The sequence below is a fragment of the Mirounga leonina genome, unplaced genomic scaffold, assembly GCF_011800145.1.
Source record: "Mirounga leonina isolate KUSES-001 unplaced genomic scaffold, KU_Mleo_1.0 Mir_125, whole genome shotgun sequence".
Classification (NCBI taxonomy): domain Eukaryota; kingdom Metazoa; phylum Chordata; class Mammalia; order Carnivora; family Phocidae; genus Mirounga; species Mirounga leonina.
In genome coordinates this window covers 68,508,882-68,535,691 of record NW_023270305.1, presented here as the reverse complement: position 1 = coordinate 68,535,691, position 26,810 = coordinate 68,508,882, and the positions used below count along the sequence as shown (strand labels likewise).

Genomic DNA, 26,810 nt, shown 5'->3' with positions numbered 1-26,810 from the left:
GGGGCGGTCCAGAGAGCCAGTGTGTATTAAGCCTCTTCTCTGCCCCCAGCTCTGTGCACACGCACACTCTATACATATTGACTCCTTCCCCCAGGCAGGGGCCAGTGTCCCCATGCGCTGCATGGAAACAGGCTCAGAGAGGTGGCATGATGTGACCTGCCTGAGACCCCACGGTAGTAAGAGGCAGAGCCTTCAGCCCAAGTCTGGCTGACTCCCAGCCCAGGTCCCCTTGCATCTGTGCACCCCAAGAGAAGGAGTCGGGTAAATGGAGTACTGTGTGGTGGGTGGTGGAGCTGGGGAACCCGAAGGGCTGTTGCAGAAGCCCGAGCTCAGCAAGGATGACGATTGGGCTCAGTGATGCCTTTTCTCTCACCAGGGAGGAACCTGGACAGCTCCTATAGCACAGCCTGGGGAAGGACAGCAGGCACAGAGAGGAGGCTGACCCTCAGCCCTGTGGCCTCCCAGGGCCTGTGGCTGGTACTCTCCCCGACCCCAGGATGAGAACAAGCTGGCACAAACCCACTTCTAGCCGAGTTCCTCCCAGCCACCTGAGTGTCCCTCCTGAGAGGGGCCGCCTACTCAGGCCAGCCCTCCTCATCCGTCAGCCACTCAGCTGAGTCACTGCTTGGCCTGGACCCCTCAGTGGACACCCATCCACACTACCAGAGCAGCTTGGGGAGGCCCAAAAGTGGGGTGTGGGGCAGAGGCGGTCGGGGCCAAGGGAAGGCAAGAGGGAGTGAGACAGGAAAGGTGGGTACTGACACCAGGGCTAACAGAGTGGAAGCCTTGGGAAGGCAAGTGGAGGGGCCTAAGGCTGACTGAGGCAAGCAGAGAAACCCGCAACTGGTCTAGTCTACCGCACGGTGCGGTGGCCACTCCCAATCCAACCCTGTCTCCCTGTCTTCTCTCGGCAGCTTTGGCTATTCCTGTTGATTTTTGCCACAGAGGAAAACGGTCTCCCATGAGGTGTGGTGAGAAGTGGGTGGCTGGGAGACGTGAGGGGTTAGCTGGCCTGCTCTGGGAGGCTTTTCCCTGCTGGCCCAGGGTCCTCACTCCCCTGCCCGCCCCGCCCACTAGGTGCTCTGTAAATATTTGTTGAGTGAATGATTCTCCTGTGCTCCCTCCAGTCCCTGGCTGTGGCTGGGAGGCCAGGGCTGGGGGTGGAGGCTGGTGACCAAGCTGGACTCTGGACCTTGAACCCCTGTGTCAGGCCCCCCCCACGGTGATGGGTGTCGGTTCCGTCTACTCTTCTTTCGTCACCAGAGATCCTGAAAGCTGGAAACCCACCTGTGTCCCTCCCTCAGGAGGGCCCATCTTTTTCTTTTTAATTCTACTTTTGTTTATTTATCTTGGGGTAGGTAGGTAGTACAGAAACACAGTTCAAGGGCGCTTGGGTGGCTCAGTTGGTTAAGCGACTGCCTTCGGCTCAGGTCATGATCCTGGAGTCCCGGGATCGAGTCCCACGTCAGGCTCCCTGCTCGGCAGGGAGTCTGCTTCTCCCTCTGACCCTCCCCCCTCTCATGTGCTCTCTCTCTTTCAAATAAATAAATAAAATCTTAAAAAAAAAAAAACACAGTTCAAAATTCAAGGTACAAAAGGGTATTCGGTGCAAATTCCCTCCACCCGCCCTCCCCCTCTGTTAAACAGCCCCCAGGAACTCGTATGTCTTGGGCCCTCCAGATAAGGAGGGGACCTCCCAGCCCCAACCCTTTCCAGAGAACTCAGCTCCTGGGACCAGAGTGGAACACCCAGGTCCCTGTCAGCATTTGGGTCTCATTTGGGAGGCCAGCCTTCCATATTCAGATTCGAGGGGGAGGGCACCAGGGCGTCGCACCTGGCACATGGATGGCCAGGGGGTGACACCCAGCGGCTCGAGCCACCCTCTCACACCCACAGAGCCTGGGCTCTTTCCTGGGGCTCCCGCAGCAGAGCTGGAGGATGGGGCTGTCACTGTGTGCCCAGCCGTTCTGCCCTGGGATTTCAGTAGCGCCCCCTTCATCCATCAGCCACCTGACCACCCCCCACCCCTCCTGTCCACTGGCTCTGGCTCTTGCTTGGGAAGTGTCCCCCTCCTCCAGGGCTATTAAAGAAGGGGGCAGTAGCAGGCCTACCTCCTCACCCTCCTCGATGTGGTAGTCCTTCCTGACGTTGGGGCCCCCGACGAACATGACTTTGAGCTGCTTCTGGTGCCTGCAATGGACAAGGGGAAGGAGGTCCTGAACCAGCTTGTGGAACAGGACAGGAGGGGTGCAGGGGCCCGTGGGGGGCCTGGAAGGAGCCTGGGTACACCTGGGAGAGGTGACAAGGCTATTTCTATAACATTGTCCCTATAGTCTCTGACATTTGTCCCCTCCCTTCTCATCTCAGTATGGCTATGCTCCTCCAAGTGTGGGTGTGCGCCTGAGACTGTATGTGTATGTGCGTCTTTCTGTATCTGTGTCTCAGGGGATTTGTGTGTGTGTCCCCGACATCCTCTGACCCAGTAGTGGGGAGCAGTGTGGTGGCAGATCTACCGCTTCATCACCCAGGATCCCGGGCCTCGCTCAAGACCTCCAGTTACAGGAGAGCAAACTGTAGGCACCACTTCCTGGGCTAGAAGCAGCGGAGGGGTAAGATGGCCTTTATCTGACCGCCTCTCCCAAGCCGTCTGACTGGGAGACTCTGCTCCCTGCAAACTGCTGGCTTGAAGCTGTGAGACACCTGGGGAAGGAAGTGGAGGGGAAAGCTGGATGCAGAGCCCCTGAGGCTGGAAGCACTGGGGGTCCTGGTGGTGTGGGAGTGGGAGTGGTCTTGGGGAGCAATGGTGAGAAGGTGGAACGAGGTCACTCTAGGCTTCAAGAACTCAGCCAAGGAGTTTGGTCTTGGCCTGAAGGGTGCCAGGGAGCCTAGGAAAGTTTTTTTTTTTTTCTTTTAAGTTTTATTTAAGTAATCTCTGCACCCAATGTGGGGCTCGAACTCAAGACCCTGAGATCAAGAGTCACATGCTCTTCTAACTGGGCCAGTCAGGTGCCTCAAAGTTTTGTTTTTTTTTAGGATTTTATTTATTTGACAGAGAGAGACACAGCGAGAGAGGGAACACAAGCCGGGGGAGTGGGAGAGGGAGAAGCAGGCTTCCCGCCGAGCAGGGAGCCTGATGCGGGGCTTGATCCCAGGACCCTGGGACCATGACCTGAGCCGAAGGCAGACGCTTAACGACTGAGCCACCCAGGAGCCCCAGTTTTTTTTTTTAAATCAACTTTCCTGGGATATAATTTAGATACATATGGAATGAGCCCACTCAAGAACTATTTCCACCCATCAGCCAGATCATATCCCTCCTCTGCTCACCCCTCCCCACCGCAGTGTCATATGGCCCCCTCACCCCCAAATTCCTATGTTGAAGTCCTACCCCCAGACCTAGGAATGTGACCCAATTTGGAAATAGGGTCATTGCAGATGTAACTGGTTAAGCCACAGTGAGGTCACACTAGAGTAGGCTGAGCCTGTAACCCTTATTAAAAGGGGAAATTTAGGGCGCCTGGGTGGCTCAGTTGGTTAAGCGACTGCCTTCGGCTCAGGTCATGATCCTGGAGTCCCTGGATCGAGTCCCGCATCGGGCTCCCTGCTCAGCAGGGAGTCTGCTTCTCCCTCTGACCCTCCCCCGTCTCATGTAGTTGCTCGCTCTCATTCTCTCTCTCTCAAATAAATAAATAAAATCTTAAAATAAATAAATAAATAAAAATAAAAGGGGAAATTTAGGGGCACCTGGGTGGCCCAGTCAGTAAGCATCTGCCTTTGGCTCAGGTCATGATCCTGGGGTCCTGGGATGGAGCCCCGCATTGGACTCCCTGCCCAAAAGAGTCTGCTTCTCCCTGCCGCCCCCCCGCCACTCGTGTTCTTTCTCTCACTCTCTCTCAAATAATAAATAAAATTCTTTTTTTAAAAAAAAGGAGGGGGGAATTTAGACACAGACACATCGATGGGGAGAGTGCCCTGTGAAGATGAGGACAGAGATCAGGGTGATGCAGCAGAAGCCAAGGAAGGCCAAGATCGCCACCAAGCCACCAGGAGCTAGGAGAGGCCTGGGGCAGACTCTCCCTGACAGCCCCAGCCAACATGGGGTGGGGGGCCGCAGCTCTGTCCCACCCTGTGGCCCATTATGCCAGCCTGCCTCCAGCCCTTGTCTGTTTGTACGTGTTGGCCGCTTCCTCTCACCCAAATGTCAGCGCCCCAAGGAAGTGACCGTCAGTTTGTTGTCTGTTGCATCTGCAGTGCCCAGAACAGTGCCTGGCACATATTGAGTGCTCAGTGAACACCTGCCGAACGAATAAAGGCAGCGCCTGCATTTTGTGATGCTTAATACTGGGGCCTGGCCGGAGGCCTGGGTGGGGGGTGCCTGGAGGCAGGGGCAGCCTGCACCACTCAGGCTGGAGGTGACAAGGGTGGCCCCAGAGCTGTGGCCAGAGGGCTGGCGAGGAGCAGAGAGATGCGAGGCACTGTTGGGGCACCCTGGGGGGTGCACAGGGATGAAGTGGAGGAAAGGGGTGAGGGCCACAACAGTGGTAGGAGACACGAGGCCCCGGGGTGGGGGTGGGGGGCGGTTGGCCGTGAGCCGGTGGTGGTGCTTCACGGTGACCAAGAGTGTGGACTTGGGAGTCGAGCTCTTCCATGGGCTGGAGTCTGGACCGGGGCCCATACTAGCTGTGGGACCCTGGGAGAGTCACTCATTAGAATCCCCCTCCGGGAGCTAGTGTGAGGACTAGGTGAGGGGGTGTAAGAACACTGGGCACGGCCTCTGGCTTGTCGGGGTGTGCCGATGCAGCTGTGTGGTTTGGGGTGCCGGGCCGTTGGGGATGTTCTGCAGACCTGGCAATGTGAGCCAGGAGCTGGGGAGCACACCAGGCCCGGCCATGGGGCCCAGGGCAGGGGAGGGAGGTGAAGGGGCCACAGGGGAGGGCCCAGGCCTGCTGGAGAAAGACTGCTGTGGACCACCACCGGCCCTGCTGGGTGCTGTGGGCAGAGGTGGCCAGGGACGGCCTGGTGGGAGTGTGTATGCCTGCCAGGAGGAGCCTGGGGAGAGCACTACATCAAGATCTTCCTACAGGAGCTGATCCTCCACTTGCCCTCTGGCTGCAGGTTCTACTGCAATTCTGGGACATCGGAAAAACCACCCTCCCCAGATTTCTGTCACTGGGGGGTTGGAGAGCTATTTCTAAGCCCTGGGGACAGGTCGGTGACCTGCCATCTGCATCTCTCCTAGGCTCAGTCACCCAGCCATCTTCAGAAGTCAAGGTCACAATCTCCAGGGCACAGTCATCAGAAAGAGGAACAGATGAGGGTGGGGGAACCCGGAACAGCCTGCCCTCCCCATCCCCCGCCGAAGGCACAAGAGGATGGCAGCCCCTTTCTGCAGGCTCCTGGGTCAAGGAGCTGGGGGCTGGAGGGTGAGGGGTGAGGGGTGCGGACGGCGGACGGGAGGTGGGGGCAGAGGGCAGGAGGAGGGCGGCGTGCCTGGGACTCACAGGAGCTTGTTGCAGACCGGGGGCAGGAAGGAGGCTCGGTTCTCCTCCAACCAGGTCTTCACCTTCACGGGACGCGCCATGGCAGCCCGGGAGCCCACTCTGGAGCCAGGTGCCCCGGCGGGTGTCCGAGGGGTGCGGCTCCGCCCAGCCGCCCACTGGCCGCCTCGCGAATCGGCGACCGGGGGGCCAAAGGGCGGGGCAATGCCCCCCGCGCCGCCCCCACGACGGTAGCCCTTGCCGGACTTTGGTCCCGGGCCCGCCCGTCCCGCGCGCCGCCCCGGGCTGCCCCCGCCCAGCCCCGCGGCCTCCGCGCGGAGGAAGCGGGGCGCCGGGTGGGGCCGCCCCTGCTTTCCGCCGGGTTCGGGCTCAGCCCCCCTCACGTGCCGGGGCTCCCCGCGAACATGCGCGGTCCCCTGTCCCCAGACTTTGCGCCTGGACCCCGCGGAGGCCTCGGAAGACAGACTACGACGGGAGGAAGGCGGGCTTGGAAATCCGAGCACGTGAGTACGGAGGTGCTGGCCCTGGACGGAAGCCTCGGTTTCTCATCTGAGAAATGGGAATGTCTACACAGCCATCCCAGGGTTGCACAGCGGCCACCATAGGCCTCCGATGGCTGTCAGTGCCCATCCGCGGACGAGGACGGCGGTCAGGCCGGAGTCCCCAGGTTTAGCGAGTGCCGCTCTCCTGGCTCAGCCTCAGGCTGGGTGAGAGCGGCGAGCGGGGAGGGGACCGCGCGCGCCACGAGGGATCCCTGGCCCTCGCCTACATTTGCAGGTGGCAGACAGAGCACCGACGAAGCGCCCGGCACTGTCTGAGCTCCTGACGTGTCTTGGGGACATACTCAAGTCACACGACACTTCGGTGAGTTTTACCGACGAAGAACCGGGCACTCGGTGTCCCAGCCCTCGGGAATCTCGGGGTCCTGGGGTGGGTGGGGTGGGCGGACAAACCTGTGCCCAGGCTTCCAGCCCGGTTACCCTGGGGGCGGCGGGGAGGGGGGGCGATTGTGAAATCGGAAAACCGGGTGGGGACGAGGAGGAGGGCAAGACAACACGACACCTCTTTTCTTCTCTTCCTCCCGGACTTAGAATTTTTAGGAAAAATGTGCGTGTGTTAGAGGAGGGTGGGGTGGGGAGAAGGAAAACAGCTCAGGCTCTGACGCCGGAATCCAGGCTACAGAGTTTAAGAAATTCAGCTCCTCCAGCTCCTGCCCTCCCAGCCCCCCTTGCCCCTTCCCTGCAGCCTGGGTGGGCTGGTTTTCTCAGCACCTTCCCACACACAGACCCGCCCCCCCCAACCCTGCGCAAATCAGAACCCAGTCAGAGAGGCAGAAGATTGCCACCCACCTCTGCTAGGAGGACCCTCCTGTTTCCTCTCCTTCCCCATCTCTATCCCCCCTTTCGCTGGCCCTTTGTTCTCTTTGTAGTTATTATTTAGAACTTTTTTGCTGAGCATTTCTTTCTGGAGTATTGCTTGGCACCCAAAGAACTCAAACCATATTCTTTGTCTCTGTAAGTAATCCAGAGGAGAGGTAAACAGGGACTGGTGAAGCAACGAGGATCCCTGATAGATTAGGTTTGTTTTGGGTGTTTGTTACCTGGATGGATGGGTAGGTGGGTGGATAAAGGCATGAATGAATTCACAGAACAGATGTTCTGTTACATAGTACAAAGGAAAGGACAGTTACCCTGTATATTATTTTATTTTAAAGATTTTATCTATTTATTTGACAGAGAGAGACACAGCGAGAGAGGGAACACAAGCAGAGGGAGTGGGAGAGGGAGAAGCAGGCTTCCTGCGGAGCAGGGAGCCCGATGCGGAGCTTGAGCCCAGGACTCTGGGATCATGACCTGAGCCGAAGGCAGACGCTTAACGACTGAGCCACCCAGGCGCCCCGACCCTGTATTTTAATGTATGCAGTCAAATAACGTGAATCATCGAGACCACAAGTAGAATGTTCTGGGTCTGACTTATCCAAAAGAACTCTAAACACAGGCTAAATAATCTGCTGTCTGGTCACTGTCAACTCTGCTCTCTGGCTTGTACCGTTTAGATAAAAAAAATCACATGTGGGGGCAGCTGGGTGGCTCAGTCGTTAAGCGTCTGCCTTCGGCTCAGGTCATGATCCCAGGGTCCTGGGATCGAGTCCCGCATCGGGCTCCCTGCTCGGCGGGAAGCCTGCTTCTCCCTCTCCCACTCCCCCTGCTTGTGTTCCCTCTCTCGCTGTGTCTCTCTCTGTCAAATAAATAATTAAAAAAAAAAAATCACATGTGTGCAATTGGCAGTCTTCCTGGTTTGAGTGTCGGGTACCTTTTGACTCCAGTATTCAGAAAAATGACAGTTCCCATTTTATCCCAGTGTTTTGGCATTGTCTAGTCACAGCCAGCTGGAATCCTCCTACATGTGGAGCTGTGGGCTCTTTCCAGTACCTCCTTGCAGTAGCCACCTCTGCTCTCTGCACACAGGAGCTCGTTAACACTGTGGAATCAGAGGCAAACAGCATCTGCCCTAGGATCAGAGCTCCTTAGAACCTGGTGCCTTGCTCTGGCCTCCCTTGGATGGCAGTGACTCCCTCTCCAAGTCGCTGAGTTCAGTAGATGCTTCGAGGCTTTGGTGAACCTGAATGGTGATAACTGTCAGATCCCTACCATCTCTCCATAGACAGAACCAGTTGCTTCAGCCAATCCCTTTCCCTGAGCTTCTGGGTCTGTCTTTGCCTCCCTGACTCTCCCACTTTCCCACACTTTCATGTAATTCAGCAAGTATTTAAGAACTGATAGCTTTAGATGAATAAGAGGGCTGGGTTATGAATGGTGTTGGTTACTTGGAAATCTGTGCTTTGGGCCTGCTATCTCTTGACTTATTTAGAAGTCTGTTTTGAAATTTCTAGACCTATGGTTGGTTTATTTTTGTTGTTGGTTTTTTTGCTGTTGTTTGGCTATCACTCTGTTTTTCATTTCTAATTTTATTGCACTATCGTGAGTGAAGATGGTCTGAGTATTATTTTTGGGTGGAGGGATATGTTAATATTTCCTTTGCAGCTTAGCCTGTGGTCGACTTTGTGAATGTATATTCTCTTAGAATGCAGTTCTAAATGTTTCTGTTAGATCAACCTGCAGTGTCACCCACATCATCATCATCATCATCATCATTATTATTATTTGAGAGAGAGAGCGACTGAGCAGGGTGGCGGGTACAGAGGGAGAGGGAAAGAGAGAATCTTAAGCAGTCTCCATGCCCAGCATGAAGCCCAAGGAAGGGCTCAGTCTCATGACCCTGAGATCATGATCTGAGCCAAAATCAAGAGTCGGTTGCTTAACCAACTGAGCCACCCAGGTGCCCCATCATTATCCTTATTTTTAAAAACAACTTAATAGGGGCGCTTGGATGGCTCAGTCCTTAAGCGTCTGCCGTCGGCTCAGGTCATGGTCCCAGGGTCCTGGGATCAAGTCCCATATCGGGCTCCCTGCTCCGCAGAAAGCCTGCTTCTCCCTCTCCCACTCCCCCTGCTTGTGTTCCCTCTCTCACTGTGTCGCTCTCTGTCAAATAAATAAATAAAATCTTTAAAAAAAAAACCGACTTAATATTTTGGTTTCTGAGAGAAATATGTTGGAGTCTCCACTGTAGTTTTTGGTCAGTTTCTCCTTATTCTTTGAGCAGATTTTACTTCACATATTTTGAATCTACATTGTTAGATGTAAAAAGCCCCGACTATTTTACCTTCTTGTAGTGATTCTTAATCAATATGAGCTATTTCTTCTTAGTTTCTTTTCACCTTGACTTCAGCTTTGTCTGACACTGATATTGCTATACCTTTGTGTGTTTGTGTATTTCCCAGGTATTGTAAGTTTATTTTTTTGTAAATATTTTATTTATTTATTTGATAGAGACAGCGAGAGAGGGAACACAAGCAGGGGGAGTGGGAGAGGGAGAAGCAGGCTTCCTGCAGAGCAGGGAGCCCTATGTGGGACTCGATCCCAGGACCCTGGGATCATGACCTGAGCCAAAGGTAGACGCTTAACGACTGAGCCACCCAGGTGCCCCCCAGGTATTGTAAATTGATCAAAAAGATGCCACGGGGCTCGTGGCTGGCTCAGTCAGTAGAGCATACGACTCTTGATTTCAGGGTTGTGAGTCTGTGCCCCATGTGTAGAGATTACTTAAAAATACAATCTTAAGGGGTGCCTGGGTGGCTCAGTCGTTAAGCGTCTGCCTTCGGCTCAGGTCATGATCCCAGGGTCCTGGGATCGAGCCCCGAATCAGGCTCCCTGCTCAGCCAGGAGCCTGCTTCTCCCTCTCCTGCTCCCCCTGCTTGTATTCCCTCTCTAGCTGTCTCTCTGTGTCCAATAAATAAATACATAAATAAATAAATCTTAAAAAAAAAAAAGCCAAAATAACTCCTTCCCGTCTCAATCCATACGCCTTGCAGTGTGACTTTGCCATTCGTCCCATCAAAGGTGAGTGTGTTTCTGCCCCCATGGCACATAACTGGAGTTTAAAAATCTCCAGTCTGAGAGCCTCTGTTAGGAAAAGGAGATCAAGTCTTCCATGTTTGTGTAATTATTGCTAGGTTTGTACATACTCCTGACATCTTATTTTCTGTTTTCTAATTGCCATGCTGTGTTAGTTTCCACTTGCTGCTAAAACAAATTACTACAAACCTAGCGGGGCTTACAATGACACACATTTATTATCTTACAGTTCTGTACATCCGAAGTCTGAATGGGTCTTGTGGGCTAAAATCAAACTATTGTCAGACCTGTATTTTTTTCTGGGGGCTTGAGGAAAGAACCTGTTTTCCTTGCCTTTCCCAGCTTCTAGAAGCCACCTGCATTCCTTGGCTCAAGGCCCTTCCTTCATTGCTAAAGGGCATCACTCCATCCTCTGTACTCCTTGTCACACCTCTCTCCTGCCTCCCTCTTTCCCTTATAAGAACCTTGATGATTACATTGGACCCTCTCAGATAACACAGGATAATCCCTCCATCTCTAACCCCTTAGTATAATCACACCTGCACAAGTCCTTTTCATCATGTAGAATGATAGTCACAGATTCTGGGGATTAGGACGTGGAGGTCTTTGGAAGGGAGAATGGATGGGAGAGTGGGGCATTATTCTGTCTACACACATCCCTCCTCGTTTTTTCTTTTTTTCCCTCTCTCTCTCTCTTTTTTTTTAAAGATTTTATTTATTTATTTGACAGAGAGAGACATAGCGAGAGAGGGAACACAAGCAGAGGGAGTGGGAGAGAGAGAAGCAGGCTTCCCGCCGAGCAGGAAGCCCGATGTGGGGCTCGATCCCAGAACCCTGGGATCATGACCTGAGCGGAAGGCAGACACTTAACGACTGAGCCACCCAGGCGCCCCTCCCTCTCTCTTTCTTTCCTAGTTTATCAGGATGCTCCTGGCTGCAAGTAACAGAAACCCTAGTTAGACAGTGGCTTAACCAATAGAAAGTTAAAGGCTTGTGTAACTGGATACCCAGGGGGAGAATGAGCTTGTGACCAGCGATGTCATTATGGACCCTGATTCTTTCCATCCTTCAGATGTGCTATCTTCAGCATCAGTTTTATCCCAAGGCTGCTTCTTTGAGGGATCAAGGGATGTAAAGTATCCATAGCTTTTCCTTTAGACTAGGGGTTCCTGACCTTGGCACCACTGACATTTTGGGTTGAATGATTTTTGTGGGGGGCTGTCCTTTGCGTTGTAGGATGTTTAGCACATCCATGGTTTCTCTCCCCTAGATGCCAGAGCTCTTCTCCAGTTGGGACAATCAAAAATGTCTCTAGACATTGCCCAATGTCTCTGGGGGTCAAAATTGCCCCCAGGTGAGAACCGGCAATCTAAGGCTCACATGACCACATCTGAACCAGTTATTGGGGCAAAGGGAGTGGGCTACTCTGATTAAGTCAAATTAAGATTTGTACTTGAAGCTGGAGGTGGAGTCGGTTTCCCCTGAAGTCTGTGGCCAGATCCTTACACAAAATTCTGGCTCATGACTGGGATGTAGGAAATGATGCTTGGGAGGTAGCTAGCCATGTCCATTACACCTGGCTTTTGATTACATTTTCTTTGATCCATTTCTCCTCTATGTTCTATTCCCACGTATTTAGGGGTTATTCTTTAAATACATGCATTTATTTAAATTTGTAGATTTCTAATAATGTGTATTGTTAAACAGCATCTGTATCCACCCCTAGAACCTAAGGCAAGAACAAAGGAATCTGGGCAAGCTTTAACTTTCTTCTGGAATTCCCTACTGGCAACTTCCATGTTGATTTTGTTTAGATTATTATTTAAAAATTTTATACAGGCCATACTTAGATGTCTTCGTATGTTTCCCTAATGTATTAACTTGCAATTACTTCTTATATTCCATATATTTTTTGGGAATTATTCTTTGTGTGTTCGTGTGTGTGTGTGTGTGTGTGTGTGTGGTGTCTTTCTTCAGATCTGGGAAATTCTTGGCTTTTATAAAAAAATTGTTTCTCAGGGTGCCTGGGTGGCTCAGTCGTTAAGCATCTGCCTTCGGCTCAGGTCCTGGGATCGAACCCCACCCACATTGGGCTCCCTGCTCGGCGGGAAGCCTGCTTCTCCCTCTCCCATTCCCCCCTGCTTGTGTTCCCTCTCTCACCGTCTCTCTGTCAAATAAATAAATAAAATCTTAAAAAAATACAATAAGGGGCGGCTGGGTGGCCCAGTCGTTAGGCGTCTGCCTTCGGCTCAGGTCATGATCCCAGAGTCCTGGGATCGAGCCCCACATCAGGCTTCCTGCTCGGCGGGAAGCCTGCTTCTCCCTCTCCCACTCCCTCTGCTTGTGTTCCCTCTCTCGCTGTGTCTCTCTCTGTCAAATAAATAAATAAAATCTTTAAAAAAAAATACAATAAAAAAACTTAAAAAAATTGTTTCTTGTCTATTCTCTCTATTATCATCTTCTAAAATTTTTTTTGATGAATGCTAGAATTTTTAGATCTTATCTGCATGTCATTGAACTTTCCTTTCTTTTTCCCATCTCCCTTTGTCCTGCATTCTGGGAATATTCTTCTGCCTAATCTTTCAGCTTACTGTTTTTCTATTTAAAGTATTCTATGGTTCAGCCCATCTACTGGGTTTTAAATTTCAATGGTTTCGTATTTTTATTTACAAAGACTTTAATTGGTATCCTCCTACAACTGGCCGTCTTCATTTCAGGGACGTGATACTCACCCTTATTTCTTCGAGGAAACTGTTGTAAAGTGTGAACTCTGTGTCAGTGAAGGTAATATTAGCTGCTGTAACAGGAAAAGCCCACCCCAAACTCAGTGGTTTAACACAGTAACCATTCACTCCTCATTCCTATGAGGCGCAGCAAGGGAGGCGGCTCTGCCCCTTAGATTTGGGGATCTGATTTGACAGAAGTTGACACAGGACCTTGTCTCCTTCATCAGGTAGCTGCTTCTCCATTTACAGGTTAGAAAATTGAAACTGAAGCTGAGAGTATTAACTAGCGCCCCCCAAGGTGCACAGCTGGTAAGTAGAATCACTGGAATATGGAATATAAGGCTTTTCCCCCACTGTATACAATGTTTCTTTATTTCTTTTTATTTTTCTGAGAGAGCATGAGCAGGGGGGAGGGAGAGGCCGAGGGAGAAGCAGACTCCCCGCTGAGCAGGGAGCTGGATGCTGGACCCGATCCCAGGACCCTGAGATCATGACCTGAGCCGAAGGCAGACGCTTAATCAACTGAGCCACTCAGACGTCCCTTACAGTGTTTCCTCTTAAAGAGTTCTGCCTCGGGGCGCCTGGGGGGCTCAGTTGTTAAGCGTCTGCTTTTGGCTCAGGTCGTGATCCCTGCTCAGTGGGAAGCCTGCTTCTCCCTCTCCCACTCCCCCTGCTTGTGTTCCCTCTCTCACTGTCTCTCTCTCTCTGTCAAAAAATAAATAAAATCTTAAAAAAAATAAAATAAAAGATTTGTTGGGGCGCCTGGATGGCTCAGTTGGTTAGGTGTCCAACTCTTGATTTCGGCCCAGGCCATGATCGCAGGGTCATGAGATCGAGGCCCCCCCCGCCCCCCCCCATGGGCTCTGCACTGCGTGGAGCCTGCTTAAGATTCTCTCTCTCCCTCTCCCTCTGCCCCTCCCCACCTCCTCCCTCTCTCTCTTAAAAAATTTTTTTTGTTTATAGTTGTGATTTGCAACTCAGGGAGGGTTAGGTCCTAAGATCAGGGCATCAAATAATAAAAGTGGTTGGCCCTCCAGTATATTGCCTCTCTAATGTGATCACAGTTGGCTGTTGGCCCTGGGATGGAGCAGTCTGTGACCTCAGCTGAGACCCTACTAGACAGGGCAGGGCAGGTTAGGAGAACGCCCTTCATCTGCACTGTGGTCACTGTTTGTTTCCCAGGGCTCTGTAAATAGAACAGGAAGTTTATGTCTCCCTGTCACCTCACAGGTGGAAGGTCCTTGGGGAGACATTCATAGGCTAGCTCTGCTTTCAGTTTAGCTTGTATGTCTGCTCCATTTCCATTTTCTCTGGCTCCAGGGCCAGTGGGCTCTCCCCTACTCTTTCCTCCCTCCTCCCTCCCATGGAGATATTCTACAGCTTATCTTTGCCAGGAGCCACTGAATGCTCCCTCCCTTCAAATCACTGGTAGACACCCCTCCACCCCCCCCAACATCCTGTGGCATTCCCTTAATTTTTCCTGGCATGGAACCTACATGCTTTGGATGAGAGTGGGGCTCTTATGAATCCAGGGCACTGTGGACAGTGGCCAACCTAGGTATTTCTTGGAGTCCATGTGTCCTGGAAGAATTCATACCTGCTACCTGCAGATGAAGAAACTGAGAAATATCAGTCACTCCTACAACTTAATAGAAAAGACCCAAACCACCCCCTCCAAAAAAGCCAACAAAATAATGGGTGAAAGATGTGAACAAACATTTCACAAAGATATACAAATAGCCAATAGGTACAACAAAAATGCTCAACACCATTAGTCATCAAGGATATACAAATTAAATCTACAAGGAGATACTATTACATACCTAGTAGAATGAATACAGTTAAAAACTGACAATATCAAGCATTGACAAGGATGTAGAGCAATTGAAATGCTCAACATCGCTGGTGAGAGTGTAAAATGGCACAACTACTTTGGAAACAAGGGTCTGGCAGTCTCTTATAAAATACTGAACTTCATCAAAGTTAAAAACTTTTGCACATCAAAGGTCACTTTCAAGAGAGTGAAAAGGCAACCCACAAAATGGGAGAAAATATTTGCAAATCATATATCTAGTAAGGGATTAATATCCAGAATATATAAAGAACTCCTAAAGCTCAACAGCAAAACAAAAAATCAAATTAAGAAAGGGGCAGATGGAGATGGATGGTGGTGATGGTTGCATAACAATGTAAATGTGCTTAATGCCACTGAATTGTGCACTTAAAAATGGCAAATTTTTATGTTTATAAGTTTTGCAATAAAAAAATGCTTTTACGGGTCGCCTGGGTGGCTCAGTTGGTTAAGTATCTGCCTTCCGCTCAGGTCATGATCCCAGGGTCCTGGGATCGAGCTCCCTGATCAGCAGGGAGTCTGCTTCTTCCTCTCCCTCTGCTGCTCCCCCTGCTTGTGCTCACTCTCTCTCTGTGTCAAATGAATAAATAAAATCTTTTTTAAAAAGTTAAAAAAATGCTTTTACAAAAAACTATACATAATCCTACCTTATGATCTAGCAATTTCACCCCTGTATTTACCCAAAAGGAATGAAAATGAGAAGCCGTGCACAAGAATGCTCTTGGCAACTTTATTTTTGAAAGCTCCAAGCAGGGGCGCCTGGGTGGTTCAGTCGGTTAAGTGTCTGCCTTCGGCTCCGGTCATGATCCCAGGGTCCTGGGATCAAGCCCCGCATGGAGCCCCGCATGGAGCCCCGCATGGAGCCCGCGGGGCTCCCTGCTCCGCGGGAAGCCTGCTTCTCCCTTTCCCACTCCTCAGCTTGTGTTCCTTCTCCTGCTGTGTCTCTCTCTGTCAGATGAATAAATAAAATCTTTAAAATAAAAAAAAAAAGCTCCAAGCAGGAAATCATCCAAGATGTCCATTAATAGGAGAATAGCTAAACCATGTGTTGTTAACCTTACAAATAAAAACTGCCAGTTTATTTTACCAGCAAAAGATGGGTTTATTCGGGAATAAAAGAGAATAGCAATCTGGGACAAACAAGCTGGGACAAAACCGTAGGCAAGTCTGGGGAACAATGGAGAGGTACACTCTTTTAACGAGAAAAGGAATAAGTTGGGAAGGCTGTTATAAACTAAAAGTCCATTGGAATAAACTGGGAGTTCCAAGTGTGGTGGCTTCTCATTGGCTAAGCTGTTGCTCGGGGGATGAGGAAAGCGTGTCTCTGGCAAGAGTAATATATGATTTAAAAAAAAAGGTACGTCTGAGTCTGTCTAAAAGAGCGCTTAAAAAAAAAAAAAAGATTTTATTTATTTACCTGACAGAGAGAGAGAAAGCACAAGCGGGGGGGAGCGGCAGGCAGAGGGAAGGGCAGACTCCCCACTGAGCAAGGAGCCCGATGCAGGACCTGGGATCATGACCTGAGCTAAAGGCAGACACTTAACCAACTGAGCCACACAGGGATCCCTAAGGGAGCTTCTTAAATAAGTTTATAATAAAAAGTCAAAGTGGTATGAAAGCACAGCATCACAGTTAAAATGGCAGCACTTTTTTCTCTTACTGGTACATAAAATAATGGTATATTTCCCAGTTGAGGGCATCTTAGAGTTGGTGAAATATGGTATATTTGTTCCCATGAATGAGTGTCTCTAAAGGACAGATTCCTAGAGGCAGAACTGCTGGGTCAAAGGATATATGCATTGGAGAGATTCTGCTGACCTGTCTTAAAAACAAAAAACAACAGTGTCCGTTTCCCACACTCTTACCAGCGTTGGGTGTTAGCAATCTTTTAAGTTTCTTCTCATCTGATGGGCTCTTATCAGATCTTCAGTTCAGCGTCAATCCAGAGTGAAGGGCTCTGTGTTTCCCCAAATTATCCTGCTCCACTCCTGAGTATAATCAGTTCAGTCTGCTTCACACTTCCCTGGAGGTTGGGCCTTGGGAGCCACACATCTTTCTCCTCCTCAGGGAAAATAAAGGGTCTTTTGCCCACGTGGTGCCAGAGAGGATTGTGGGCTAATCAGCATAGGAGGGGATCTCAGATGCTGCCTGGTGCCAGGGGCTCTGAAGGGCATTCAAAGTGTTCCGCACTGTTATTGGTGGCAGTGACATCTTTTAAACTTCTAGTCTGAAAAAAAGTAATGAAAGGAATTCTTCAGACAACCTCTTGCCGCATGAAAATGGGATCCCTCTGGGAGCCTCCCAGTGCATTTTCCCACACCTGCAGCAGCCCCCAGATATGTGCATATGACTCAGCCACTCCAGTGGGTCCTATGTGGGTTTTGACTACTCGATGGCAACTCTTTTTAGTCCTAAACTGCTTAATATATGCTCACAATGGAATGCTGGCTAAAAATGTAAAATGTGAAAAGTTTGCTGAAATAAAGCAAATGAAGACCATAACATGAAAATTCCACAATATGACTCAAGATGATCTTCATTCAATAGACGTGCAAATTGCATTCAGCTGATCAAAATGTTTATCTGGCTCATCCTGATATCTCTTCTATGTCAGAAACCAAAGCCAAAAAAGAGAAAAAAGAGCGACCGTTCTATCCAATATAGCCTTTCATTATTAGGAATAAACATGAGCCAGACCCACTAAATATTATTTGCAGAATGATGCTTGCATATAGCAGCCTGAACCCTTCTGTTTTATCTCATCGTTTGGACACAAAAACATGAGACACAAAAACATGCCATTTTAACATTTAAACATGAGAGTAATAAAAATAAACCAGTTTTTTTAAAGTGCAAAACCCACAAATCCCAAACATTCATTTAGAAAAGCAGTTTTTGTTCATTTTTGATGCTATAATGAGTCATTAAATTTCATACACTTTTTTTTTTTAAGATTTTATTTATTTATTTGACAGAGAGAGATACAGCGAGAGAGGGAACACAAGCAGGGGGAGTGGGAGAGGGAGAAGCAGGCTTCCCCCCGAGTAGGGAGCCCGATGGGGGGCTCAATCCCAGGACCCTGAGATCATGACCTGAGCCAAAGGTAGACGCTTAACGACTGAGCCACCCAGGCGCCCCTAAAATAACTATTTTTAAAATAACTAATTATAACACATCATAAAAATTATTACATGATTTAATAATCTCAAGGTGTTGGCAAGTATATACATGATAAAAAGAGTTTTCCAGTCAAGATAGGCTAGAAAGCGCTTATTTGGTCTAGATCCCTCAGATTATAGATGAAGAAGTTGAGGTCCAGAGAGGGTAAGAGATTGACTTAAGGTCACACAACCAGGGAGGGTCACAGCTCAGACTCTTTAATTCATGGCTCTTCAGAGTCAGTCCATATGAGTTTAAGTGATTTGAAGGTCTTAGGAGACTTCTTGCTGGAAAAAATCTCTCTGGTAGCAGAGGTTCTGACACTGTCCCCCTCCAGGTTCAGCATTGCCTTTACTAGGTCCTTCCTTTAGAGCCCCACTTTCTTTGGGGACTAAGCTATTTTAGTTCCCAAAGTCTGTATGAGGCTGCCTTCCCCTCTCATGCAACCAGGATCAGTTAATATCTGCTGAACCAATGAAAGAGTAAATCCAGGATGGGAGAAGCGAGAGGGAAGTGGACCACCAGGGGCCAACCTTGCTGCTCGTGGTTCACCAGGTGTGTTCTACCTGAGGAACTTGGAGGGAGGAAAAGCAGACTCTGGAGATGCTACTGGATTTGAGAAGACACTATGTATAGGTCCACGACTTACTTTCTTGTTCATCAGGAAATTAACCCTTTCCAATTTAAAATTTAAAAATTTGGGGCACCTGGCTGGCTCCGTAGGTGCAGCATGCAAGTCTTGATCTCGGGGTTGTGAGTTCGAGCCCTACATTGGGTGTAGAGATTACTTAAAAGTTAGATCTTAAAGAAAAGTTAAACCTTTAAAAATAAACATGAAATTTAAAAATTTGAAAAAGTATTCCCACCTCAGAGAAACCATGTGGTTACGTTAATAGCCTGTTCCAACTCATTTATTTCAAAGTCTCACTCTCTGCAGCCCTCAAAGCATTCTGGACTTGGCCAGGCATGCTCCAAGGAGCCCTAATCCTGGCGTGTTCCAAACAACTCTGCATCCCACCACTGCCTGGTGCCTGATGGGATCTGCTCTGGACTTAGGTCTCTTACAGTTCGAAACTACCTGGAGAGTCTCACTTACCTCTTTTCTCTGGGCAGATAACCCACCCAGTAGGCACGGCCCGAGCTTCCTAAAAACACCATCTTCAGGAGGCCCCTGCCTTACTGCTATTGTCTGCCTGATCAGTCTCATCAGTTCCGCTTGCATTTCAAGGCTTTTCACAGTCCTACTGCTTGACACCGTCACCCTAACACAACCTGTTACCTTGGGCAGTCACCAACAAAGTGACTACATACAGGATCTTTCTTCTGCCTCCCATCACTTGCTCATACTAGTTCCCTCAATCTATTATCATAGGGTTCTGTTGTTTGCTCTCCCGGCTCTGGTCAACCAAACAGCGTGACCGACATCCCCACAGAGGCCCAGGAGACAATCGAGAGGCAACCTGGAGAAAGACGCTGGGAGGGTGGTGCGTACTCTGTGGAGGTGGCTGCCGCCAACCTCCCCGGGGCAGGGTGCAGGTTCGGCGGGGCCGGCGCGGAATGCAGGTTCCCGGCGGAGTTACCAACTAGGTACAGTAGCCACAGTACCTAGAGCCCGCAAAAATGTTCACGTTTTAAATTCTTTTGAAATCAGAAGAAAAAAGAAATACAATAATCATGTTGTAACAATAAATCCTGCCTGGATTGTATTTGTCTTTATTTGCAGGAATAAAATACCATTAGTTTTTTTTTTTTTTTTTAATGGAGGAAAGGGTCCACGAAGACAAAAGTGCCTAGGGCACCGGACAGTTATAATTTGGCCCTAGGTACAGTGTGACCTTGTCTGGTTAAAAAAGAAAAAAAAAAAAAAAAAAAAGAAATGGATATCCAGATATTTGTATGAGACCTCTTGATTTTAAATACTAGGAACTAGTTTTACAATTAAACCAAACAAATACGTTGTGGCCCAACAAAACACGCGGGGCTTAGCAGGCACTCTCTGGAAGGTTCGGGCTATCGTCATGTCCCCGCAATGCCCGTGGCTTGACACCACTTCGGGGACACGCCTTGTGCCTGCGCTCAGGATGGACGAGGGGCCGAGGGAAACCTCCGGGGCCGACCAGGCTCTGATGCTGAAGCCCCCGCCCTGTCCGGTTCCGGAGGCCCCGCCGGCGGAGGCCGCCCTCGGTCCACCCCCGGCCCGGGCGCCGCCTGGCTGCCCCGCCGGACGGCTCCGCTGACTTCCAGGGCGGCGCGGGGAGTCCAGGCCGGGGCCTGTCGCTCGCTGGTCACGCGGGGCGCGGGCAGGGGGCGGCCGCCGGCGAAGCGCGGCCGGTGAGCCGAGGCCGCCCCGCTCGGCCCCACCCCTCGACCCGCGTCACCACCGCACCGAGGCCCGCCGCCCGCCCGGCTCCTCGCGGGGCCCGCTCCCGAAGGCGAAACTCCCGGTAGGACGCCGAACGCGGCGGCCGAGGCTCCTCCTCCCGCGCTGCTCGGCGAGGCGGGCTGCACCCTTTTCAACGCCCCAGTGGCCTGCCCGTGGCGGCCCTGCCAGCCGGCCCTCCATCCCCGGGGGAGACCCTCGCAGGACTCCCCGCTCACTCCGCCGGGAGCCGCGAGAACCGCAGCTGCAGGCGACTCGGGGCCCGGACCCGGTCCCGCCGAGCCCCGAGCCGCGAGTGCGCATGCTCCGCGGAAGCCCGCACCGGGCCTGGGTGAACCCTGATAGAGCCATCGCGAGGCCGGCTAAGCGGAGCTCCAGTGGCGCAATCGGTTAGCGCGCGGTACTTATACAGCAGTACATGCAGAGCAATGCCGAGGTTGTGAGTTCGAGCCTCACCTGGAGCACGACCCTTTTGGACATCCGCAGCCCCCTTTTATCTCCTTACCCAGAGGAGCGAGTTAGTCTCTCTTTAGCGTCCTCAGTTGCCGTCGCTGACTGCCTGTGTGCGCTTGTCGCTGCGCCGCAGGCAGGCTGCCGCTCGCGCTGGAGCTTCTTAGCCGCAGTGCGAGCTACTTGTTGCCCCCGCGCACCGTCCAGCCACTCGAATCTGGACCTCTGCATACTGCTTCCTCCTACTTCTCTTCCCAGGCCTTTCCTTTAACGGCATCTAGTCCCCGGCCACAGTACCGGCTGTAAGGAAGGGAGATCCCGGGGCGCCGCACTGGGCATCGAGGTCGAAAATCGACCGGGCGTGCCCCAGCTCCCGGCGCCGGGACGAGGTCCGGCTCCCCGTCCACGGCCCCTAGCCCACGGCTGGGTGGGGCGTGGCGCGGCGCTCTGTGGGTGGCGGGTCGCGAGCCGGGGAGCACTCCCGGGAGTTGGGGCCAGGGGCTCAGCGCAGGGCGAAAGTGGAGCTGCTGCTCCCCTCCCTCCGAACTGCGGACACCCCGAGACCGCGGGCCCTTCTCCCCTCCCCAGGCACACAGGCCTCCCTGGGCCGACGTGCAGAGTTTGGGAAATGTGCGCTGGGCGTTTCCCCTCTCCCCATTCTGCGCCTCCTCTCGCGGGTGTCAGTCTGCGGTGGTGCAATTCGCCGGCGGACCTGAGAGCAGACGCCTTCTAGTGATGTTCGAGTGGCGGCTGTCCTTTCCTGCATGCCACAAATGCTAGGTTCAGAAGTCCTCGGGGGGGGGGGGGGGGGGGGGGGGCGGCGGAGAGACAGGCAATCTGTTTTTGCAGCCAGCACCGGAACACTTCTCGGAAGCGTGGGGGCTGCTTTGCCATGGGGTGGATGTGTGCCCCACATTCCCAGGAGGTGTGGGCGGAGCAGGGAACAAGTTTAGTGGGGTGACAGTCGTCCCAAACGCGTTCTCCCCAAAGAGTGGTTTCTCCTGTTTTATGGACAGGATGGTAGTAAAATCCTGGGATGGAAAGACGACCTGGAGCGCTGAGAAGTAAGATCGAGAAGGCTCAGAGAAAGTGGGTGGAGGCTGGAGCTCTGGTCTGTCTCCTCGGCTACTAACCCTAGCCCCAGATCGAGGATGGAGAGCCTCATGCCCAGTGAAATGCGAGAACGTCTGCCCTCCTCACCTAACCCGAGGCCAGGCCCTCCCCCAGCCAGAGCCTTTTGCTCACAGGCTCATCCTCAGCAGATGGTGAGAAATCTAGCTCAGGCCTGGAGACAAGTATCTATCCATTAATAATAATAATAATAATAAAGTTCGCTTAAGTTAAAAAAACAGTTTTAAGAAATAATTCACATATCATTTTAAAGTATACAATTCAATGGATTTTAGTATATTCACCGAAGTGTGTTAACCATCACTACCTTCGATTTTAGAACATTTTCAGCACCTCAGTAAGCAACCCCATATCCTCTAGCTGTCCCCACCCTAGCTCCCCAGTTCGGCCCTAAGCAACCACTAATCTACTTTTAGTCTCTATACATTCCCCTACTGGGGACTTTCATATGAACGCAATCATAGGACCTGTGGTCTTTTGTGACTGGCTTCTTTCCCTTAATGCTTTCAAGATTCACCCATGTCCTACCCTGTATCATTACCTGATTTCTTTTTATGGCTGATTAATATTCCATTGTATGGATCTTCATTTTTGAACAATGGTGGAAAGGTTGGCATTTAAAAAAAAATTTGCCAAAAACTGTTTTTGTTAAAGATTTTATTTATTTATTTGATAAAGAGAGACAGATAGTGACAGAGATAGCGAGAGAGAGCACAAGCAGGGGGAGAGGCAAAGGGAGAGGGAGAAGCAGGCTCCCCGTGAAGCAGGACCCTGGGATCATGACCTGAGCCAAAGGCAGTTGCTTAACGGACCAACTCACCCAGGTGCCCCCCAAAACTATTTTTTAAAAGGGAACTAATTTTAAAATACACAAAGCATAAAAATGATCAGACTTGCCAAGCGAATGTTTCTGTCTGAGAGTACTCACTGCAAGAACTGGTCAGAAACTTCTGAGAGCTGAGCACAGAGCAGATTCCCCACATGGACAGAAATAAATGAAGGTAAGATCATTCTGCCCAACTTCGCCTCCATGTCGGAATCCCTTCTACAAAACCCCAGCTCCTATTTGAAGATTTCTTGCATCAGATTGTGTTTTCTTCACAAGGCAACCCATTCCACTTCCTGTCAACTCTCAAGGCTAGAACTTTGTCTTAAATATTGTTTCTGTCCCTGTTGGGTATTGCTGGAGTGGTGGTGGTTTAGGGGACTATTTTTCTGGTTAAATGGTGAGGTGGGAGGGAAGGAAGTGAAATGAGTTGCCCTTTCTCTATTTACTCTAGAAATCCCCTGCAGGGAAATTAGTAGTGGGTTAGACACGAACAAATAGACTATTGGCAGATTTGTAGTCCAACATCTTAATGTGACATTGATTGGCTTTTTAAAGACTTTGAGAGGTGACAAAGATCAACTCAGGATATTATGGGAAATGCTTTAAAAACCAAACAGTACTATGCAGACAGGAGGAAAGGGCATTATTAATACCATGATTGGTGGGTTAGGCCTGTGTATGATGTAGGGTGGCTTTAAGGAGGCAGATGTGTAAATACGAGGTGGATGAACTTGGAAGGGAGGGTGAAGTTATAGGTGAACAGTTGGAGATCTCTAGCAGGAGAGAAGCCTGACATAACCCAGGCTGACATTAGCTTTGTAATTACTTTGGATGAAGACAGGCTTATTGTGCATGATACAAAGCTGGACGGGAGTGCAAATTCAATAGAATTTGGAGGACAAGTAGAGACAAGCCAGAGACAAATGTTTCTGACAAATGACAATATGCAATTCGACAGAGATAATCGTGCGCCTGTGTTCAGTTCAGAGTTCAGTGTGGGGGATGCCTGGCTCGACAGCCATTTGCATGTAAAGGATCTGGGGGTTTCAGATGTATGCAACCCCACTTGTCCCAGTGTGTGACCGAAATGGTAAAAATGTCAACAATTATTAATGCCTCATGGCACTGTATAATGCATTACATGGTGTGGTGTCAGAGATCACAGAACAGCAGTCTGTGGAACAAATCTAGCTTCCTGACAGGTTTTGTTTGACTTTCTAGCGCTGACCGGCCCAGTGTTCAAAACATTTTTAATCATTTGCCTACATCTTGGGAGATTTTACTGAAATGTCCAGATTTCAACTTTCTAATGAAAAATCAGAGATGTTGGCCATCTGGGGCTCCTATTCCCACATAGCAACATTAGCTGCCCCCTTTGGATTGGCCATGTGATCTTCGGTTCTCTAGGGTCCCCCCATTCTCCATGAATCCACAGCACAGGGGTAGGTGCCAACTACCATTCCTTTTACCTGCTTGCTTGCTGTTTTCTTAACCCCTGACTCATTTCTCTCCTGTGCGCCCCGCAGACACTGAACATGTGGTCTCCGTGTGGATCAGGGAGGAAATACTCCTGTTGAACTCTCAGTAAGTCAGAACTCAGCCTGAGAGCTGGAACTGTATGGATACAACCTATTTAAAATTCAACAGAACAAAACCCCTGTTCTTTTTTTTTTTAAAGATTTTATTTATTTATTTGACAGAGAGAGACAGAGCGAGAGAGGGAACACAAGCAGGGGGAGTGGGAGAGGGAGAAGCAGGCTTCCCGCAGAGCAGGGAGCCCGACGCGGGGCTCGATCCCAGGACCCCGGGATCATGACCTGAGCCAAAGGCAGACGCTTAACGACTGAGCCACCCAGGCGCCCCAAAACCCCTGTTCTTTATTATGGAAGATATATCCCAGAGTAGGGGAGATAGTATATATACCCCCACCCCGTGTATCCATCCATTATTACTTCCAAGACTCATCAACACTGTTTCACATATGCATTTCCACAACATTTCCCCCTACCCCTGCACCGTGGTCACTGGAATATTTTAAAGGAAACCCCAGATATGGTTTAATTTATCTTGTGAACACTTCAGTATGTATACCCAACAGCTAACTACTTAAAAAAAAAAAAAGCATAATCATGGTATCATTATTACACCTTGTAAGATTTATAATGCCCCTGCATCACCTAATTCCTAGTCCGTGTTCAGATTTCCACACTTATCCCTGAAAGGTATTTTTGCAGTTGCTTTGCTTGAATCGTGATCCAAACAAAGTCCACCCATTGCATTTGACCGATATATCTCTTAAGTTTCTCTTAATGTATACCAATTCCCTTTCTCCCCACTCCTTTCTATGATATTTATTTGTTGATCTGCAGAATTTCCCACAGAATTTGGCCAATTGCACCCTCAAGACACCCTATCTCTTTGAGCCCTCCTGACAATATGCTCTAGAAGCTTGATAATATTGATTCAATTTTTTTTTTTTTTGCAGAATTATATTCTAGGTGGTACTATGTACTATTGCATCACAGGAGAAAGTACATAATGTTCCACATTTCATGATGTTAATTTTATTGGTGACTTCAGATGTGGTCAACCTAATCCATCCATTATTAAATTCTGCCTCAGCCTTTAACCTAATGGTTTCAGCAGCCATGGATGCTCTTTGTCTAGAGTTATCATTTTATTAAGGATTACACAATAGTGATTTTCTAATTCTATTATTCGTTCTGCATTTATGACTGTGATTCTAAGGAAAAAAACCACCCCTCCTTTTTTTTCTATTGACTATTTGGTTTTCCTCAAGCACAATTCACTTTAGAAAAGCCTGGATAATATTGTTTGATTCTTTTCCTTTTTCTACGAATCTTTAAGAATAATAAGTTGATACCCTCACAATTCCCAAAGGTGACCAATTAGTTTTTTATTTTACAGGGTTTTTTTGAACAATAGTTTATATACAACGAACTATGTAATGATGTTGAGTAGTCTTTTGAGTGCTTATTAGACATTCATATATCTTCTTTGTTGAATTGTCCATTCAAATCTTTTGCCCCCCCCTTTTTTGGGCGTGTGTGTAGGGTTGTCTCATTATTTTTATTTATTTTTTAGAGAGAGACAGAGTGTGCACCCCTGCACACTCAAGAGCTGGGGTGGTGGAGGGGCAATGGGAGAGGGAGAGAGAATCTCAATGAGACTTTATGATGAGCACAGAGTGGGAGGCAGGGCTCAATCTCACAACCCTGAGCCGAAATCAAGAGTTGGACACTTAACGAACTGAGCCACCAGGCACCTCTGTCTTTAATTTTTGAGTTGCAGATCTAATTCCTTTATTGGATATATGCTTTGTAAATAATTTCTCCTAGTTTGTGGCTTGGGGTTTCTTCTTTTTTAAAAAAGAAAAAAAAGTAGGCTCCTTGCCCAAGATGGGGCTTGAACTCTACACCCTGAGATCAAGAGTCACATGCTCCTCTGACTGAGCTATCCACCTGCCTGTGTTTTCATTTTCTTAACGGAGTCTCTTCAAGAGCAAACTTAAAGTTTTGATGAAATTCAATCTATAAATTTTTTTCTATTATGGATGGTAGTTTTGATGTCATATCTAAGAAATCTTTGCCTAATCTGAGAACACCAAGATTTTATTCTATGTTTCAGCTCTTACATTTAGGAGTTCATTTTTGTGTATGATGTAAGTAGAGGTCTAATTTTGTGTGTGTGTGTGTGTATGGATAGTCAATTCTGGCACCATTTATTGATATATTTATATAATATATAATATATGTATATAACATATTATAATATATAATATATTATATTATCCTTTCCTGATTGAATTGCTTTGGCACCTTGTCAAAAATGAATTGACCATAAAAATGTGTTGGTCTTTTGCTGGACTATCATTCTATTCTATTTGACCTATATATCAGTGTGATGTTATGCCGACACCACAGTGTATTAGTTACTATAAATTTGGAAACCAGACAGTGTAAATTCTCTAATTTTGTTCTTTTTCAAAACTGTTTAGGCCATTCTAGGTCCTTTACCTTTCCATATAAACTTTAGGATCAGCTTGCAATTTTCTATGAAAACGTCCTGGGATTTCTAAAAGAATTCCATTGAATTTGTTGATCAATTTGAGAATTATCTACTTAACAATATTGAGTCTTTGGATTCCATAAATAAGGTACAACTCCCCACTTATTTAGGCCTTTAATTTCTCTTTTCTTTCTTTCTTTCTTTCTCTTTCTTTCTTCCTTCCTTCCTCCCTTCCTTCCTTCCTTCCTTCCTTCCTTCCTTCCTTCCTTCCTTCCTTCCTT

General features: G+C 49.2%; 1 protein-coding gene, 1 long non-coding RNA gene and 1 other non-coding gene across 7 annotated transcripts in view; 2 read left to right on the top strand and 1 right to left on the bottom strand.

Annotated features, from left to right (window-relative positions):
- HAAO (3-hydroxyanthranilate 3,4-dioxygenase) overlaps positions 1 to 21,329 on the bottom strand; it is a 27,876-nt gene extending 6,547 nt beyond the window's left edge. For 2 of the 5 annotated variants that reach the window (XM_035001686.1, XM_035001687.1), the window contains exons 1-2: positions 5,502 to 5,773; positions 2,112 to 2,190 (exon numbers count right to left, since the gene is read on the bottom strand). In XM_035001686.1, the coding sequence (XP_034857577.1) occupies positions 2,112 to 2,190; positions 5,502 to 5,581 (159 nt within the window). In that variant the 5' untranslated portion in view covers positions 5,582 to 5,773. Of the gene's footprint in view, positions 1 to 2,111; positions 2,191 to 5,501; positions 5,774 to 16,416; positions 16,779 to 19,170; positions 19,232 to 20,595 lie in introns of those variants that run through there. The other 3 variants (XM_035001689.1, XM_035001690.1, XM_035001688.1) reach the window with 3 other exon arrangements.
- Positions 20,092 to 26,810, top strand: part of LOC118008203 — a 25,971-nt gene continuing 19,252 nt past the window's right edge. The window contains exon 1 of the long non-coding RNA XR_004678612.1: positions 20,092 to 20,154. This is a non-coding gene — a long non-coding RNA (uncharacterized LOC118008203). The remainder of the gene's footprint in view (positions 20,155 to 26,810) is intronic.
- On the top strand, positions 20,462 to 20,554 carry TRNAI-UAU. The gene is given in 2 exon segments: positions 20,462 to 20,499; positions 20,519 to 20,554. It is a non-coding gene; the product is annotated as a tRNA-Ile (tRNA).